This window comes from Bactrocera dorsalis, chromosome 5 (genome assembly GCF_023373825.1).
Source record: "Bactrocera dorsalis isolate Fly_Bdor chromosome 5, ASM2337382v1, whole genome shotgun sequence".
Taxonomy (NCBI): domain Eukaryota; kingdom Metazoa; phylum Arthropoda; class Insecta; order Diptera; family Tephritidae; genus Bactrocera; species Bactrocera dorsalis.
The window spans coordinates 35,979,879-35,997,390 of NC_064307.1; the positions used below are offsets into that span (position 1 = coordinate 35,979,879).

General features: G+C 35.7%; 2 protein-coding genes across 3 annotated transcripts; one reads left to right on the forward strand and one right to left on the reverse strand.

The window, feature by feature from the left end:
- Positions 1–10,620: 10,620 nt before the first annotated feature.
- Positions 10,621–13,018, reverse strand: LOC105221850 (COP9 signalosome complex subunit 3). The gene is made up of 10 exons (XM_011198979.4): positions 12,773–13,018; positions 12,481–12,635; positions 12,329–12,422; positions 12,005–12,249; positions 11,724–11,918; positions 11,487–11,666; positions 11,295–11,426; positions 11,049–11,231; positions 10,879–10,946; positions 10,621–10,814 (listed from the first exon to the last, which is right to left on the reverse strand). Exons 1-10 carry the CDS (start codon positions 12,825–12,827, stop codon positions 10,799–10,801), a joined length of 1,323 nt encoding a protein of 440 aa, XP_011197281.1. The 5' UTR covers positions 12,828–13,018; the 3' UTR covers positions 10,621–10,798.
- Positions 13,019–13,720: 702 nt separating this feature from the next.
- Positions 13,721–15,764, forward strand: LOC105221849 (zinc finger protein 583). 2 transcript variants are annotated; one of them, XM_029548568.2, is made up of 8 exons: positions 13,735–13,814; positions 13,910–14,243; positions 14,306–14,532; positions 14,598–14,896; positions 14,952–15,059; positions 15,116–15,311; positions 15,399–15,463; positions 15,524–15,764. In XM_029548568.2, exons 2-8 carry the CDS (start codon positions 13,942–13,944, stop codon positions 15,653–15,655), a joined length of 1,329 nt encoding a protein of 442 aa, XP_029404428.2. In that variant the 5' UTR covers positions 13,735–13,814; positions 13,910–13,941; the 3' UTR covers positions 15,656–15,764. The 2 variants fall into 2 exon arrangements, with proteins under 2 accessions (XP_011197280.2, XP_029404428.2); XM_011198978.4 differs by having other exon boundaries at positions 13,721–14,243.
- The last annotated feature ends 1,748 nt before the right edge of the window (positions 15,765–17,512 follow it).

Genomic DNA, 17,512 nt, shown 5'->3' on the forward strand with positions numbered 1-17,512 from the left:
ATAAATACGAAATGACTTTTTTGACTACCCACTATCGTAAATTCGAGTAAATCAACTTTAAAGCGCACAAAATTAGTTACAATAATATTTAATGCAAAATATTTTATTTACAAATGTACATATGAATATAGTATATAATATACATAGGCTTCCGTGCAACTTAATCTATGTAAAACATGTAAATACAAAAGTGCATATTCACCTAACATGCAAAATAACGTAACCTCACTTTCATAAGTTTACAAGCGATAGAAAAACGATATAATAGAAACCACTAATATTGAAACAAAATTTGTGTTTTGGTTAGAAAATGGTTATAAAATGGTTATAAATTGGTTATTATTGATCAATAGAAACCAATCACATTGAAACTGAAATTTGAGTTTTGGTTATTAAATGGTTATGAAGTGGTTATATATTGGTTATAAATTGGTTATATATTGGTTATTAGAAACCAATCACATTGAAACTGAAATTTGAGTTTTGGTTATAAAATGGTTATAAATTGGTTATATATTGGTTATAAAGTGGTTATAAATTGGTTATATCTGACAGTGGAAGCTGAAATTTTTATGCTACTTATATGTAATATGATGTAGTGAATCGGAAGCAAAAGAAAACTCAATTTAAATTTTTTCGAAGATACATTGTTTTATATTTTAGGTGACGATATGTAGATACCATGTATGACTCCTGCATACAAAGTGTAGTATATATTTGCAAAGTAATCTCCGTTTTTTAAGTATTATGGAACTGTAAATAATTAAAAATAAATGTTAGAAAGACAGTAAATGTTGATTTTAAAATGCCGTGTACATATATAACAGTTATGTTGCCAAAATATGTGCAGAGTTAGATAATAATATTAACTTTGTATAGAAGTACAATTGTGGGCAAAAAATAGTAAGACTTTTTAATTTAAATTTCGTCTGAAAACATATTCGTCGAATTTTTTTTCCGCCTTAGAATGACTGTCAGTGACATCTATGCCGAAGTCACATCAAAATAATCATTAGTGTTTAGTATACGCGTGTCTTTCTGAAGTACATTAAGTGCATTCGGCGACTTTTACGATGAGTAAATTATTCAACAAAGAACTTCCATTAAATCATATGTGTGCGGAATAAAATAAAAGTTCAGAATATTAGAAAAGGTCTTCTGTGATAATTGTTTGTCGCGAGCAAGTGTTTTTGATTGGTAAAAAATATTCCAAGATGGTCGAGAACCACGATGAACCACGGGCAGGATGGACATCAACATCAACTGATGATCAACAAGTCAATAAAATAAAGGAATTTGTGCTTGAGAATCAACGGATAACGGTAAGAGATCTTACTGGCATCGTTGGAATATCGGACGGATCAGTAAGAACCATTTTGAATGATTATTTGGGTCTAAAAAAAGTTAAAGCTCGATTGGTTCCAAAATCAGTAAATTTTCTGGAAAAACAGCGTCGCGTTAACGTCTGTGAAACAATGCTTTTCGACTACCAGGATGTCATGAAACGTATTATTACAGGCGATGAGTTTTGGATCTACTATAAGCTCACGACCGGGAAACAAATGACCAATCAGTAGAATTTTGTAGAAAAGGTGAGCCGAAGCTGAAAAAAACACTTCAAATGACGTCAAAAAACAAGGTTAGGTTGACAGCTTTCTTCCATTATCGAGGTGTGCTGCATTGAAGACATTAAACATGAGTCAATACGCGCATTGATGGTTAATATCCAAATTAACTTCAACAACTATTTCGCGTATTGAAAAAAAAAACGTTGGCACAACAGTATTGTGGCCAAGAGGGATTACTTTGAGGGGTACCACATAGCTCTTTGAAATAAATTAAGAATTTTAAAATTATGAACAAAGTCTTACTATTTTTTAGTATAGTTAACAGTTAACCAGCTTTCTTGGGCATGCGTTTTAACGAGAAATCGAGAATTTATACATAAAAATTGTGATAGTATTTATAAAGATAGGTGTATACGATTAAACCGCATGTAATTAAATCTATTATTTTTTATTGCCAATATCTATATAATTTTAAACTTAATAGCTTAAGTCGTGACTTTTTCGATTGTATAGTTTTCTTGACATGAAAATTTAAAATTATATAGATTTTCGCAGTAGCTAGTCGTTATGTATGGTATTTAGGAATTAATTTAGTAAAAGTTAAATAAATTTCAAGTAATATATATTTATACAAACAAAACTTTGTTTAATATACATATATCTACGGGTGTTTCCCTTTATATCTGTGGTTTTCATTGAGGCTATAAGTTTTTCGGAGTTAGTCTTTTTGATAGCTGTTACTTGATTTATACTCATTTTGATTTGTCATTTCATAACATGAACAGATCTACTCGGGAACAACGTTTGCAAATCGTGCAAATAGATTACCAAAATAATAGTTCGGTTTCCAAGACGCTTTCTACATTCGGTCGACATAATCGCTCTGCAGTGTCGGTAATTCGAGCAACCAGGGTTCGGTTTCACACCACGTTTACTCTAGTGGATAATGCGTGCAACGTCCAGTGTGTTTAACGTTGCTGCTTGCTGATGACAGCCTTACCCCACAGGGCTTAAAAGCACAGCGGGTCAAATCAAAGTGTTGATCAGCGCCCTGACTAGCTAGCAGATTTTCAGTACAAATTGACAATGTAGAATGGACATGCTAGTCATCTTGGTAGGGTTTGAGGCCCAAACCTCTGCCGTCTACCGTCTGCCGTCTACCGTTGCATTTCAATTCCACATTAACCTTTTGTTATTTCTTCTTTCCATCAGGTATTAACCACAACTGATACTCTGCGAAGGGCCTTATCGCATGAGTAGTTTGAAACGAACTCCAAGTGCTTTGGTACCAGAACTAAGTCTGTGGACAAACCACGTAGCCCAAACTACCAAGAGTAGAGCTTTTGTACTACACTGGACTGGTAACCAGGGATTGAACCTCATATGCACATGACGCGCACACACCATTCACACAAGAAGCTAACGAACAACCCTAACTGTCCGTTTATTGAAGTTCATACCGCTGACATCTAATCGCCTGTCAGTCCAACCAATACCCATATCCTAGATCCATAATGTCCGAGTACATAGGCCATTCCGAGATAACATGCACGCAATCCTCAGCACGTGCCCCACACATACACTGAATTATTAGATACTATCTAATACCTAAATGCATTCAGAGGCTCATGTCGCGGAAACAAGAAGCCCAAACTTAGACAAAAAAAGAAAGTAAATTTTGAAGTAAAGGATGTAATAGAATTATTATCCCAACGGGCTTGTTACCTACTCCTAACCCTATCATCTAGAATTCTCTTGCTCCCTAGGTATCTCTCCCTCTCCGCACCATCGAAAATTCAGTCATTCCGAAGTAATGACACACTGACACTCTTTCTTAAACTGCTAAAATTAAGTTAAGAGGTGGTGTACCTCATAAAGCCTGCATCGCAGCCGGTGTAACACATGGGCATCATGTGATGTTGTACAGAGAGGAGTTTTCGGCGCCCCAAGACCGTCATTGCGGCTACATAAGTGGCACAAACCACAATTAAATTACGATGTATGGACCTGCAGTCGCTCCATCAAACTCACCTAGTGTGGACTGTAACACATTCCTTTGAATTGCGTCACTTAACTGAGGCGACCTCACACAGTCCAGTGGTGGATGGTAAATAATGGGCATCCTCAGAGACGCCACACAGTGCGGACCGAAGAACTAATTGCTGCTGTGGAGCAGAGTATAGAATACTTTTTGGTAGATTTTGCGGAGGGATATTGCTGGAACACGTCCACGATCTCAAATATATTTGTATACCATTAAAAGGGTTCATAAGTTAATTAAATACGCTCAAAATGTAAACATGCGTCAAAAGAAGAAAGTAAATTGAAAGCAATAATTTTTTATTAATAAACAAACACTACACACAATTAGCGTGTGCTTTGGGTTTTTCGAAATATTTGCAATTAATCATTTGTTTCCAGTTCATATCACATTTTCACACATTCCTTCAAGTCATCGTTCGTATGTAGATAACCATATAAATCCATTAATAATCTTATCTAGTTATGTATATACCACCTATGTGGCCGACAGTTATCGGAATATTAATGGCGTGATATTCATTAAAGATACAAAACACGCCACAACTTGAGAACACTTTGTGCATTTCAATAGGTGCTCATTCCGCAATATTTTTATACAACATATATACTTGCCAAGCAATTTACAATCAGAACAATTCTCATAAAAGTATAAATTTCTTAATTAATATACTCCTACATATGTATGTATGTACGTTAGTATTTACAATTACTATTTTAAGGCGATTGTAAAAGTCGATCATAAAATCGCAAATGAGTATGTGAAAATGTCGCAATAATTGGCTGGGTTCTTTCATACCCGATACTGAGATATTAGAAAGGTAGTCTGAGTCAGATATGACACTATATATGTATGTAATTATTTTCGAGCAAGAGTAAGGTATTTTATGTGAGTAGACTGGGTTGTGATTTAGTAGTGGCAGCTCCGAAATTCAGTAAAAACAAGAAAAAAACGTTAAGTCCGACTGCACTGAACCTAGAATACCCTTCACAGAAGCGTTTTCTATATGACAAGTATTCAAGAAGGATTTTGATAAAGACAATTAATAAGAATAAGCGATGTCCGTCAGCCAGCGGGGAGTTCATAAGCCGAGTTAATTCAACTTATGATCTATTCCATGCTGTCGGATGACAGTCTATGCTGACGAAGTTGATCTTATAAGCGTGGAAACCAACTGGGCGAATAGAAGCAGCTTAATCGTCTACTCAAGTAAAACTGCCAAACCTTCAGGAGAGAGTAAAAACGCAAATGTTGCCTTATATTGCTGTAGAGAAAAGGTGGGGACTCTCACGAAAGGTGTTGTTTTGGGCTATGTCAAGCCAATAATGTTATATGGTGTATTGGTCTGGTGGGGGCGCTCGAAAAAGCTACGTATCCAAAGAGCGGCTCTCATAGGCATCCCTTGTGCGTTATTGACTACACCAACAGTAGCACTTAATGTCATTTTACACAAAGCCGGCAGGTGTATCGCCGCAAAGTGTCTTCTAAGGCCCAAGGAAGCTAGACATATTAAGACGTCCGGCCAAGGACACGCTGAAATTTTCTTTTTCTTCAACTGCATCTTTGAAAACTTGAATCACTACATTGCAGAGTTTACTCGCGATGGTTTTTTCTCTGTTCACCTAAGAGAGATTTGTGGATGGGGAGGAGTCGCTGCAGAAGAATCGTAGTGAGCTTTTTCACAGATGGGTCGAAGCTAGGAGGAAATATTGAGGAGGAGCTCTCCGTCAATCTTAGCTTTATGCTACCGGACCACTGTAGTGTTTTTTAGGCAAAAGTAGATGCTATTAAGATGGTGTTATACGTATAGCTACGAAGTATAGCTGCTTTTGTAGAGGTGAGCACTCACTCCGTCAGCAGGAGCTCGTTAACAGTGACTGTGCGGTTGCAAAACCACAGATAATCTTCTGAATTACTTGCCGTTAGGGAAGGTCATTACAATTATAGGTCAAAGTTGTCAAAGTTGTATGGAGGAGGGTGAGGTGGAAATATTCTGGCACTTTCTCCTCTGGTCGTTAGCTTTTGCAGGAATGGGGTTGAACATTTTAGCAGTCTTACCTTCGGCGAACCAGAAGTCAAAGCAGAAACTGACATTAGCCGTCATAACAAGCTTGTGACAGACTCAAAGCGCTTTGTCGATTTGTAAGGGTCTTATGATATGTTATATAAGTCCTTAAAGCTGTCCAAGTGATACCCCTGATATGATCGACCTCTTAACCAAACCTAACCTGGTCATACATGAATATTCAACGTTTACAAAAAATTCATTGAATGCTTATATTAATTTCTTATCACCTTTTTAATACGGTAAACACGTTATTTTTCGGTTATTATTTTAACGTGTGAATGGGTTACGGTGAATTTTCTATTAATATCGTCGTCTACGTGCTTATAAGAATAAATGAAAAGGTTCCAAATCATGCAAAATATATTTTTAGAATATTATTAATATTGTATCTAACTGTGTGTTTGGATATTTATGCAATATAAAAGCATATAACAAAGCTTTATTGAATTTGATATAGAACAAACCGTAATAACTTTTTTCCGTGTGAGTAATCGACTTACTTTTTTTATTTGGTAGATTACTATTTAAATTTGATAAAATTAAATGTTTGGGATAAAGAAAAGAGGGTTTGGATAAAGCAGCGGTTCCATGTTTTGTCATGGTAGTCATTTCCGTCCAAAGGGAATTCAGACGGGACTTTGGCGGCACTCCTCCAAGTACATAGATGGTCCATTATGGGGACCATTTGATATATATTAATACTCTGGACATGGTATATTAAGTTTGTCACAAATCTTATATAGTATGTATACATGTACCATATATAAATGATGATAATGACAAGCAGAGCCGAGTTAACACAGTCCGTCTCTCGGTATATTCGCGAATTAGTCATTCAGTTTTTAGATATCGATCAGAAAGTTTTTAAATTCGGCACCGTCGATATCGGACCACTACAGGATACAGCTGCCATGCAAGGCGAACGATCAAAGTCAAAAAATTTGGAAAATTTTTTTCTATGAGAAAATGTCTTCATGCAATTCGGCGTGGACTGTGTTGGAGAATAAGTTACAATATCCAAAAATTTTGTTAGATCGGATCACTATAGCATAATCGAGAAATATACCCCACATGGTATACGAGGTATGACAATTAAGTAATGCGACTGATTCCATAAAAACCGTATATTTGAAAATTATTCTACAACTCTGCCATCCCTTTCAAAGTAGTTCCCTTGGGCAGCTATATGAGCGATTCCAGTGCGAAATTCCCCTTCAAAGTAGTTCCCTTCGGCAGCTATACAGCGATTCCAGCGCGTTTTCCATGCTTCGTAATATTTCTGGAACGCTTCGACTGGGATGTCCGCGAGTACCCTCGTCGCGGCCGCCTGGATGCCCGTAATCGACTCAAAATTACCCCCGATTTTGTTTCAGGAAACAAAAAAAGTCACAGGGTGACATGTCGTGCGAATAAGGCGGCTGTTGCAACACAGCGATCCCTTTAGAGGCCAAATACTGGGACACGCTGAGAGCGGTGTGGCACGGCGCATTGTCGTGATGAAGGATCCAGTTACGAGCGATGTCTGGGCGCACTCTCTTGACTCGTTTTCGCAATCTTTCGAGTACTTGGCAATAGTAGACTTGATTCACAATTTTCCCCGGTGGAGCGAATTCTTTGTGGACGATTCCACGGCTATCAAAAAAGGCAATAATCATCGTTTTCACCTTCGACTTGCTCATGCGAGCTTTGGCGTTTGGTTTCCGGGAGTAAGAGCACTATCACCATATGCTCTTACAATTTTAGCGTACGTTTCCGAAGCTGTTTCGCCCAATCTCGAGCAAAATTTTATCGCGACGCGTTGCTCTTGATTTCGTTTTTCCATTTTCGTGACGAGCACTACAAACACACGTCTACTCAACTTGACTCAGCAGGCGAACTAAACAAACTAGAGCAATGGTACATATATCAATTGAAAGGGAAGGGATACCGGAAAAAGAGAAAGGGAATTTCAATGTCACAGGTTTACCACAAGCGCGGCAATAAAATCAGTCTCATTACTTAATTGTCAAACCTCATAATCAACAAGAAAGACGGATAACCCCTTTTGGATGGTTACGGGAAGTATATAACTCTCTCGGCATTTTTGAGAAGAAAGTTGATCGTGTCAAAATTAAAGCGGCGAATATGTTGCAATAGCTTTATAAATAACGCTGTCTTTAGGTCTACACGGAATCAGCCTTATAAATATCGCGTATAAGGTTCGTTCGACAGTATTGTGTGAAAGACTTAAATCCATTGTAAATAAACTGATCGAACCTTACCAGTGTGGCATTAGACTTAGATCATATTTTCCAAAGATCAGATTTTCACAATGCGTAAAATAGTGGAGGAGACCATTGACAAACAGATCGATACGCATAACCTTCTTGCCGCTTTCGACAGTCATTCGATTTCGAACGATATTTTAGACAGGGCCATGCTCTTTTGTGAGTCTGAACCGCACAGTCTACTCTAGAAGTTTAATGCTACTGGGGCACACAGATTGTATTGACATCGAACAAGGACAGGACAAAGCACCTGGAGGCAACAAACACATATTTCTTGCATATCGTGAACTACGTCACTTTTGGCAGCTATAAATTTGAAAAAGTTAAGGACTTTGTATATCTGGGAACCAGCATAAATTCCACCAATAATATAAACCTGGAGATGAAGCGTAAAATAACTCTCACTAACACTCTCATTTTTTCCGTCTTATTATACGGCGCAGACGATGACCACCCTAGATGAGACATTTGGAGTATTCGAGAGAGCTTTTTTTTGCAAGATCCTTGGAGCCGTCCGCGTGAGCGATGAGTATGGAAGAAGATGAAACCACGAATTGAGTGAGCGATATAGAGACAATAGATATAGTTAAGCACAAAAAAATCAACGGATGCGCTGTTTTGACCATGTCGTTCGCATGGCAGATGATGTTCAAACCAAAAATTTTAAATAAGTGAAGGAAAATTATCAGGCAAGTGTTAGAAATATGGAAAGAGAGCTCGACATCTCTCGCGAGTCAATTCGAATGATTTTGGTATATATTTTGGGTATGAAACGCGTTCTTGCTTGACTCGTCCCGATAAAGCTGAATTTCGTATTCAAAAGATTTGGCTCCGTGTGATTTTTTCTTGTTCCCCAAACTAAAATTTGCCGCTGCGTGGAATTCGAAATTCGCTGAAGGAGCTGAAGGTGCTTTTGAAAAGTGTTTCGAGGACTGGAAAAATCGTTGATGTAAATGTATTACATCCGTTGGGGATTACTTTGAAGATGATGAAATGAATATTGATGAATAATTAAATATTTTGCGTTTTCGGGAACTTTTTTGTTGCAATGTACATATGTTTACTAAATAATCAGTATGGCGAGACAAATTGATTTCCACATACCTGTTTGTAAATGATTCAGAAATAACTAAGTTTAAAATTACATAATAGAAATTTGATGAAGGGAGTCACAGTATGGAGGGGTATCTGTATTTAAAATTGGTCACAGAATAATTAAGACTGGTGATCTGTTATCATTAAAAGCTATGCAAATGGAAGAAATCGGAATATACATACGTAAGTCAGGTTCGAATGAGACTATCGGAACAATTTTACTTTGTATGCCATCTAAAACTAGTCAAAACTTTTCATATAGTATGCTCTGAAAGTGAATTTTGGTGCTTTTGGCTGATTGTTTATAACATAACCTATAACTTGATGATTCAAACGGGGTTAGATCGTCGAAATAACAGCCGTTGGCCAGATAAAATCCGAAGCAATTTCGGTACTGTAGACTTTACTTGTATTAAGAATGTGAGTCAGTCTGTGCAATATATAAAATCAAACTGTGGATAACATCAGATCAGTACTTCCGTTAGTCCCCATATGACCTAATACAAGAATTTTAAAATTTCGCCCGAAATTTTTATCGTTAGGTGAACAAAAAAAGTTTTCCACACAAGGCCTTGTGTTCGATCGATCATCAAAATAAGCAGCAAATCAGCAGATAGTGAGACAGACAGACGTGGCTAAGTCGACTCAGCTCATCACCCTGATCATTTGTATAAGTTGTTGTCGCTGTAGCGGCGAAAAAAATTCCTGAAGTAATTTCCGGGTACTTAGACCCGACTGTCGTGGAAACGATCATATGTATAAGTATATTTGTTGGGTTAGCTTTAGAGTAGCTTAACCCTCAACGCAACGGCCAGAGAAGTTCCTGTTGTTATCATCAAAGCAAAAGCCTCCTAAGGACATCAAGAGAACATTACTGCAATACGTTGACGAATTTTACACAACTATGCTAACGTGATTTTGGTCGCGAGAAACTCCAGACAAGTACTGACGCCATTCACAGCGGAGCCATCAACACATTCATCGACTCCCTCCTAGTGAATGATGTCTTTGACGTAGAAACACCACCCATTTCAGACCGTGAACTGATAGACCCCTACATGTCCTTTCGTACGTCTCTGCATGATAATAACTCTCCTTCTCTTTGCATGCACCGATAATCCCACCCACTCTCTGGTCCTGGCCCTTTGCCGTCGAGACAGCCCGTTTCCTGTACCCCAGTAATCTCTATGACAATCGATTTTTGCACTTTCCGCAAAACAGGGCTTGTAACTACAACCGCAACAATAACATCTGTCTCACCAACGTTTATTTACTGCATACTGCATTTCATACAGACGTAGCTGTTGATAATTTCTAAGGCTTTTTGAGGAAGTTGCGGGTTTACTGGAACACTGACATGTTTTCATAAGCAAGTTAAATGTAGCCAGGAATCATTTGTGTAAATATTTAAATTTTAAATAAAACTTTGACAATTCGCCAGACCCTTCGCAAACGAGAGTTTTGAGATCTGCTTTACAGTTAAGCGAGAATAAGTACATATATGAAATATATTAAGTAACTTTCCGTTTCTTCATTCCAAAAATAAAAAAATAATTATAAATAATAATAAACTTTAAAATGTGAATTTAAAAACAATTCTTTAATAGGTCTTAATAGGCAAAGTTTTGCTGCTGGCAAATTCTTTGTTGAATACAGAAGAAATGCATTTGAGCACGAAGCAGATGAAGTAGATTCCGGACATTTTTTCGTTTGACAAAAGCGCAGTTGCAGTTGCAGTAAATTTGCTTTTGATATATCATCAATCCGTTGGATCACTAAAAACATCAAAGTAGAATTTAAGATTTTATTTTAATTTTAAACAATAGTTGCTATAATTACCCAGAAAAAGATTTTGGATGTTGAGACGTTAGTTCATCCTCCTGGTTTCCTAAAGCTTTCTTGACATACTGCAAAAAAAAGTGAGTTGAATATACATAGTTCAAGGAAACAAATCATAATTATGGCAATTATTAAATAAATAAATAAATAATTTTAGTACACAAACTTACCATTGGGTTGAGTAAAATGTCCTCTTCCATTTTGTTAATTTGCCTTATTAAGTCCATCGTTTGTGCCATATCTTTCTGAATTTTAAGGAACATTTCGGGAGAATTATATTTTTCAGGATCATCTTTAAAAACAACCATGCCATCCTTTTTATTTATAGTTGCATAAATTTCGCCAGATTTGATCTTAGAAAACAAAAAATAGTTCAAAGCAGTTCTGTTACTATGTTCATTGCACAAAAAACCAACCATATTGAAAATATATCTTTCCGCTTCGGCCGCATCGGCCAGCTGGGCTCTGCTAGCAACATCCGAAAGGGAGAGCGTCAAAAACGTTTTGGTTAACCGCCGTATATTTTTCTTATAAAGCGAAGTTACAACCTGCAATACATTTTAACTAATAACTTAAATATGCATAAGTATGTAATTGTTGGCTAATACCTGTTTTACTAAACCCATATTTTTATCCCGAATAAAGGTTTCGCTAGATTTGTTCATAATTATTCGTAGTTCGTCGCTGGATGATGTCGCGTAAGCGGTTGCCAAGTCATGATAAGACTGCGCGAGGGGCTTCATAAACCGCGAAATCACTGGCGCAGACGATTTTGGTATTGGTAGAACCTAGCGTACAAAAGATAAATTATACTCAAAAGATAGTTGATTAATGGCAGCGGTTACCTTTCCGTGTAGAATTAGTGAAACCAGCACGAATTTCTTATAGGCTTCTAACATTATGTGTGACATGGCCGCAGCAGGAGTGGATATACACACTTCAAAGAAATACAAGGCCCGATCGAAGTTTTTAACAGCAGTATATATCATACCACCATAGTAATAGTAGAGAAGAAAATATTTGGCATCATTATTGGTATCCTATGGGTAATGGGGAATTAGATTTGATAAATACCATATACACATTAAATTCATTAATAATTTAATTTTTATTGTATATTACTCACAGCCGAACTTTGCCCTCGAATTTCAGACGCCGTAGATATGGTGGTTATATCAACATCTAGAAAGCTTAGTGCGGTTTTGAAACACTTCGCTTTCAAGCTCAGCTGGCAGAGATCAGAGTGAATGCTGGTTTGCTGTGAGTCACACAGACGAATCTTCTCGATGGCTTGTGCAACCACTTTAATTCCCTGAATGCAGTGTGGATGATCAACGATAAGGCTCGTAAACATGTGACATAGATCATAGTCTATAATATATAGTGATAGGAAAAGGTTTCTAGTTACAAATAAACGTTTAAATATAAGATTTAAACTCTCAGCACTTACAAGTATACGTAGCATATCGCACTTGTTCGCCGTTGCATTGACTGATAAATTCTTTGTATAGAGTGAACAATTGTGGTAGATCAGCATTCACATTCTACAAATGAAAAGCGTTCTTATTAACTTATAAAATATTAAAATATTCATAAACAAACCGCAGCGCCATTGAATTTGACTAGCAAGACATACAGCACTCCCAGCGAATGTTGTTGAAAATCTAATGTCTCCAGGACATTATCTAGCAAATCCCAATAACGTGAGAGTATATCGACAGATTCATTTAATTGCTCTACCATAATGCGAAAATTTCCTGTTTGAAGACATTACAATCAATGCGCAAAACTAGTTAGAAAAACATCTGTAATAAACTTATTTTGCCGGTTTCTAATGCTACATCTTTGAACGGTGTATGGTTTGCACCGTCTCGAGAAGTGCATTGTAACCCACCTTCGCTGCTTTTTGTCCGCACATTGTTAACATAATTCTCCAATGCACTGGCCATCGCTATGAATTCGATAATTAAGGTAACGATTTAGCAAATATATAAACGAATGATTTGACTAAAAATTCATAATTTGCCAATTGCGAATAGTTTAAAATTCCTCTGTGTCTTATTGCCTTGTTCTCTTCGGTGGTTGAATTTTCGCTTTTTCAATGACAGCAACCACAGTAATGTCTGGCTTGCTATATTTTGTCAAAATAAATCAGCAAATGTTAGAAAGAGACAAATATGTTATGGAAAACGTTGATGTTTGAAATGTTTATTTGACATTTGCAGTAATTTAATTTTTTTGTTATGTCGAATTACTATGGGTTGGCAATGCTGTAATGAACTCTTGGGGTATTCCTACGAAATGTATGCACATGATATACTTATAAAATATTTCAATAACAATTTTTATTAATTTCAACTTAAAGTAATTAAGAATTATTTAACTTCTTGTAACTCTCATATAAATTGATTATAATGATTTTTTTATTTCTTTAAATAGTAAGTTATGACAATCAAAATATATATTAATGGTAATCTGAAAGGCGATAATTCTGTCGTATACTGCCAAAATAGATCACTTTTATTAAGTTGGTACCACCGCAAAATATTTAAAATCCAAGCCCTTCTCACCACAGTCGGTTTCAAGTATTCGGACACGGATTTTTATCCGGCAAAAGACTGGCAACTGTGCACCGCTCCGGGAAATTACTTTCGTTGGGTGTTTGAGCACTACAACAGATAGAATCTAAATTAATAGAAAATGTTTTTCTGGTCTGATTAGTTTAAGCAGAGAACGAGAAATTCCACGTTCTCTGGTTTAAGTTTTAAGAAGCTTACGGTTGCGGGACTTCGACCAACGCTTATTGTGAATTGCTATAAAGAAAAGATGGTAAAGAGTATTGAAAAAACTCTTCGTTTATTGTTTATTGTTCACTCTTTACGCGGCATTCGTAAATATTTCTATTGTTGTTGTTCTTCTTATCAATAATTGTATTGGTAAATTTGCTACATAAATTTATAATAAAAATAAAATTGAAGCTGATGAAAGTTTTTGAGAATGAGTAATGAAGATGGAATTGATTGCTATTCAGGTTCTGCAGGAACAAGATCAAATGTTGCAAGTATGGATTCCTCGATCGTATATGTTTGCAATATCTGTTTTCGGCAATATACTCTAATCGAGGACTTACGGGGCCATTTTATTGAATACCACAAGTGTACACCAAAAGTTGCAGAAAACCCTTGGAAAGAGGAAAAATTTGTAGAACTAACCAATAAAGATTGTCAGACTGCTGCGGCAGAGGAGTCAGATGAATTGCGAAGCTTGCAAATCGAATCACAAAAAGAGGATTCCGTGAAACTGGAAATACGGCCAATGCCATTTAAAAACTTTCGAATTGTACTGCGTTCAAAATTAATTAAGGGGTATTTATGCAAATAACCTGCAAAATTATGGGCCTACCATTTTAAATTTCGTTAAATTTCAGATGCCCCGTAACAAATTCCTGCCCTTACAAATTTGAAAATGAAGCGAAACTTGCATTGCATACTAAGTGCCATACTTGCCCGAATGCGTCTCAGAAGTTTAAATGCTATGAGTGTAGTGTAGAGCTGATAAATTGGAGACGTTGCACGGCACATCTGTGGAAAGCACACCAAATAGATGTGGATCTATTACAATGTCCACAATGCGAGTATAAAGCACATGCGTCCGGTAAGAAATTTGCTTTAGTGACTAAAATAGTAAATTTTTGCTTATTTTTATACATTTACGTACAGTGCTCGTTTGGCGCCACATGCGGGCGCACAAAAAGTGGCGGATGCGTGTTCTACGCTCTCTACGCGCAGTTCAGCGCAAACGTTTGCAGCAAGACTTGAAGAATTGCGATTTGAATGTGGTTCAAGCACCCCCGGTCAATAAAAATAAGTATTATGCTGAGAAGACTTGTGAAATCTGTAGTCGGAAATTTGTAAATGGCAAAACACTTTCAAAACACGTAAAAGCGGTGCATAATAAAATTAAACCGTTTATTTGCAATGTGTGTGGCAAAAAAATGGCGCGTAAGGCCAGTTTGATCGTATGTGCAAATAATTTTTCTGTGCCAGTGTTCGCTTTAATAATTTTTACTTTAGATCCATATGCGTCAACACACTGGCGAAAAGCCGCTACATTGTAAGGTGTGCAAATTTTCGACTCGAGATCCCAGCGTGTTACATAAGCATCAACTACGCCATGAAAAGGTAATTGAGCTTCATGTTAACAAGAAAGGGATATTATAAAATTTATTATTGTCAAGGCGGAAAAATTAAAATGCGCAAAATGTGACTTCACCTGCATTCAAACCAACGCATATAAACGACATATGCGTTTGAACCATTCGGAGGAATATAAAAAAATTGCTTGTGACTTATGCAATTATGTTACTATAAGCTCAGAGCGTTTGCAGGCTCACAAAAGTGATCATCTCAAAGGCTTAATTGTTAATCATGAAGGTTGGTTTTCGTGGGACTGGTGTATTTATTTTTGAAAACATGCGTGGTCTTGGCTACAAATGTTTAAAGTAATGTTTCATATTTCAGACTCTATGGATGCAACACGCTCCGGCACTTCGAAGAATCTCCACAAATTACGCAACAAAAATGAGGTTCCCTTTGTCAAGAGTTGTATATGTATGTATGTATTCCATTACCAAAACCTTTTTTAGATGTCTGCTGATTGCTTCTTGCCAATTGAAAGTATTGACTCACTGCCGCATGAGCCAGCTGTAGATACCGGTGGTGTTACCATACCCGCACCGTCGGAGGATACACAGTTTCCCACCTATTTAAACAACTGATATTTAAACATACACAAATGCAATTTTTCTTTATAAACATTTCTTTATTTATTTCATTTCTTATGATATGATTTCAACTTTCTGAATAATTATTATTAATTTTATTTAATATTTTTTGTTTTGTAATTTACTGCACTAAGTTTGAAAAAATCTCGCTAAATATTCGTATGTTTAAATATGAACTTTATTCTTGTTTGATTATTTTCGCAAATTACTGATCAAATTTAGTGTATTTATTTTTTTTTTAATAAATTGTAAGTTTAAAATTTGGATTTAACGTTTTTGTTTATGTTTATATTTTTATTACACTGAATTATTTCTTAATCAACTAAATTTGCTGCTGCGTTTTCAAGTACGCGCAATACATAATTTTCATTTTGAACGCTTGATTTGTTGTTTTGTTCATTTCATATATCTTCATTTCCTTTTATACGCACTCTTTGTTGCCCTCATGTTAATTTTGTGTTGTTTTTTTCCTTCTAATAAATAATGCTGTATTTTATGATCGTGTTATATATGTAGACTTACTGCTATTAAATATATAAGTATGTATATACTTTGAGCAGTATATGTAGGTGATTTCTCCTTTAGGTTGAGATTTATGTCCATGACTACTACATTGACACCATCATACTTTGCTAAAAAATAAATTCATAGTTGGTCTCATTCCTTTATCCATTTCATAAATAGCATTAAGAATAAATACATGTTTCTTATGCAGTATTGATCTGAAGTATTTTCCTAGATCGCGTTTTGCTTAGTAAAATATTTTATTCGCTTATCCTCAAAATAGTTCACAGAGTAACGTAAATATGTATTTAATTTGTGATTTTATTGTCTGCGTATGTTTTGTATTTGATTAAAATTTCATGTAAATATGTATGCATGCAATATGTAATTATGTATGCGTTTAAGTCTAATTTCAGTTTAAGAAGAAATAAACTCCAATGCTACAACTCAAATATGCATATAAATTTGCTACTTATTTTGCTAACATACTTCAACATATTATCTAACAGGAAAACTCTTTCACGCCTTCAACTATGTAGAGTAAATTGATATCTTAACAAATTTATGCTTATTTATTTGACATTCACAAATTTTCATATAACACCCAACTTAAGCTATGATTTTTATTACCTTTAGGCAGTGTTTACATTTACTATAAATTTTTCAGATTTTTTAATTGTGTCGGAGTAAACTATAAATATAATAAAAATAGTATAAATTATGTACATAGTAACGCAAACAATTGTAATTAATAATAAACAAAAACAAAAACAAAAAAAAAACTAAAGTGAAAAAAACAATTTTTATAACTGGTATTTTAACTTAACTTTTGCATTTATTTAACATTTCAAATCTTGTAGTCACTATACTAAAAATGAGATCAATGCTGAGAAAAGCTTATTTCAAAGGAGTGCATATTCTCAACCAATAACGGTAATAAACTGCAACTGTATATTTGCTAATAGTTTTAATGCAATTTTAATTCAATGAAAGTAACTATAATGGAATAATGAATATAACAAATATATTATAAACAACTATAAATACATTGAAGGGTTAAGCGTAGTCAGAATTTTCCAAATAAGAGTTTTTCCATTTTCTTCAAGTCTAATATCTTAGAAGTGTGCTCTGAAAATTTTAAGTAAATCCGATAAATACTTTTCGAGTTATTCAATGATTAGCAAAGGGTTATCGGGCCTTCGAGCGCAGATAGCTGAAAGCTTTACGTACATTCAGTGTAGAACTTCAAAAGCCTTTGTCTCAAAACTATGTATTTTGAATTGGTGACCACAGTAGCTCGGAAACTGATCGGTATACTCTGACTACACCTAACCACTGCGTCTGTGT